Source organism: Suricata suricatta, chromosome 17 (assembly GCF_006229205.1).
Source record: "Suricata suricatta isolate VVHF042 chromosome 17, meerkat_22Aug2017_6uvM2_HiC, whole genome shotgun sequence".
NCBI classification, from domain to species: Eukaryota; Metazoa; Chordata; class Mammalia; order Carnivora; family Herpestidae; genus Suricata; species Suricata suricatta.
Genome location: NC_043716.1, coordinates 44,829,991 through 44,831,928, shown reverse-complemented (window position 1 = coordinate 44,831,928; position 1,938 = coordinate 44,829,991). Strand labels below are relative to the sequence as shown.

The following is a 1,938-nucleotide window of genomic DNA, read 5'->3' as shown; positions in this document are numbered from 1 at the left end:
GTCGCGGGTCGGTCCAAGCGCGGGGAGCGGTTTCGGCTGCGCGCGGCCGCCGCGGGGCTTCAGGGACCGGCTGCGCCCGGGGCCCCGGCGTCTCCTCCGCACTCGGACCGCCGCCGGGGTCGGGCTTCCTGTTGTGGGGCGGCGAGGCTGTAGGGAAAAAAGAGGAGAGGCCAGGGGGGCCGTCAGGGGAGGAGAGGCCGAGAGAGGAGAAGAGACTCTGTGGGAAGGAGAGGGGAGGCGAGGAGAGGCCGAGTGGGGAGGGGAAGAGAGGCCGAGAGGGGAGGGAGACCCAGTGAGAAGGGCAGGGGAGGCAGAGTGGGGAGGCCGGGGAGGTTGAGGGAGGTGGGGGCCCCGGGGGTGAGGGGAGAAGGGCCCGAGGAGATGGGGGGACCATGGAAACTTAGCAGGTACCTGCGCGAGGAGAGCTGGGGAGGCCGGGAGCCCTGGAAGTGAAGGAGTTGGGGGGCGGGGAGAGGAAGACGCCCCTGTAATTAGGGGAGGGAAGCCTCCCCAGCTCCAGGTCCGAAGGGAGCCCAGGTTTCCTAGGCCCCGAAGGAAGACTGAGGTGAGGGTCTTGACCTCTAAGAACAAGGCCAACCAAGAAAAGCGTTCTCACCACATGGGAACGTTGCCTCTAGTTAAGGAACCTTTTCAAATCCAGAGCTTTTAAAATTGCACCAACCTATTTGTTCTAGGACTAAACACAACTGACGACTGTGGTTAAATAACAAACTCTTTTTGCCGTTTCTTTAATATATATATATATAAACATCCGCCTTCTTGCTATGTACAGTTTGTTGAGAAAGTACCAAGAGCAAACCCCAGGGGGAAAGGTCTCGTATTACAGGTTCTCCTAATTGTTTGAGCGCCCCTGACAACAGAGCTATTTGGTTTTCCCATCCGTGTTTACACGGTCATCTGGGTCTCTGTGAGTGGATTTTTATCTGGCTTCTTGGACACCACGTACTAGTAAACCGCAGCTAAGAAACATTTTTAAAGCGTGGCTGGGAGGCAGAGGCCCCTGGTTAGGTATAAAAGCACACACATCACTTGCATTTCCCCCACCTCCCCGCCCTGCCCTGGTGGGAAAAAAATCTCTTAAATGATTATGGCATGAGAACAAATGTTTTAAATTATTAATGATTTCCCCCAGCCCTGCAGACAGGTTAGTGAGCAAACTTCTGCCAGCCTGGGAGCTGGGCAACCTTCCATGCCCAGTTACACAATATCAGCTCCCCGTTTGCCTGGGTCCCAGTGCCCCTCCAAAGGAGGCACGAGAACCCGACTTTCTTTCTCTTTTTCTGTTGTCTCAACGGCTGGTTTTCGGCATTTCTCTCCTCTTGCACTGAAGAGCTTGGTCTGCCGGTTCGCAGCTCTCCCGACACTCCATTTAAAGTGATTTATCTTGCCCCATTGACAATCTCCTTTAAAATCAGCTTTCACCCCAGCAATAATAGCTGGTTACAGTTCATGTTTTTGCAGAGAGGTTGATTCTGACTCATTATGTTCAACGGTGTCCCCCACACAGCTGAATAAAGTTCTGGTAGATCTCCAATTCCTGACTGTCAACTGTTGACCTCACAACTGCTTCCCCATTGATATCACCATCTGTTGTCATGGGAAAGATTGTCTGATATTTGGGTTAAATGCCATTGAAGTCATTCAATTTCCATGTGGAAAAATAACCCAAAGTAAATTGCCCCGTGAGGTGCGGAAGCTATTTTTCCCAGAGATAGTGAGTCGAAGAGAACATCCAAAGACAAGCAAAACAAAAACATCTCCCTGCAGAGAATCCCCTATTGCATTCCCTCAGTAACTTATTTTTCATCTCCTGCATGAAATTGTGTGTGTGTGTTTAAAGACTCAGGTATCCCTGGGCCATTGGGGGAGGGGGGGCTGCAGCGAGAGGGGAGAAATGTCCGATTTGGGCTCCGCGTC

At 52.6% G+C, this 1,938-nt stretch overlaps 1 protein-coding gene across 1 annotated transcript in view; it reads right to left on the bottom strand.

The window, feature by feature from the left end:
• Nucleotides 1–1,938, bottom strand: part of LOC115281654 (regulating synaptic membrane exocytosis protein 1) — a 2,878-nt gene that overhangs the window by 320 nt on the left and 620 nt on the right. Inside the window, exons 2-3 of the mRNA XM_029927073.1 lie at nt 412–443; nt 6–147 (exon numbers count right to left, since the gene is read on the bottom strand). Coding sequence (XP_029782933.1) covers nt 6–147; nt 412–443 — 174 coding nt within the window. The remainder of the gene's footprint in view (nt 1–5; nt 148–411; nt 444–1,938) is intronic.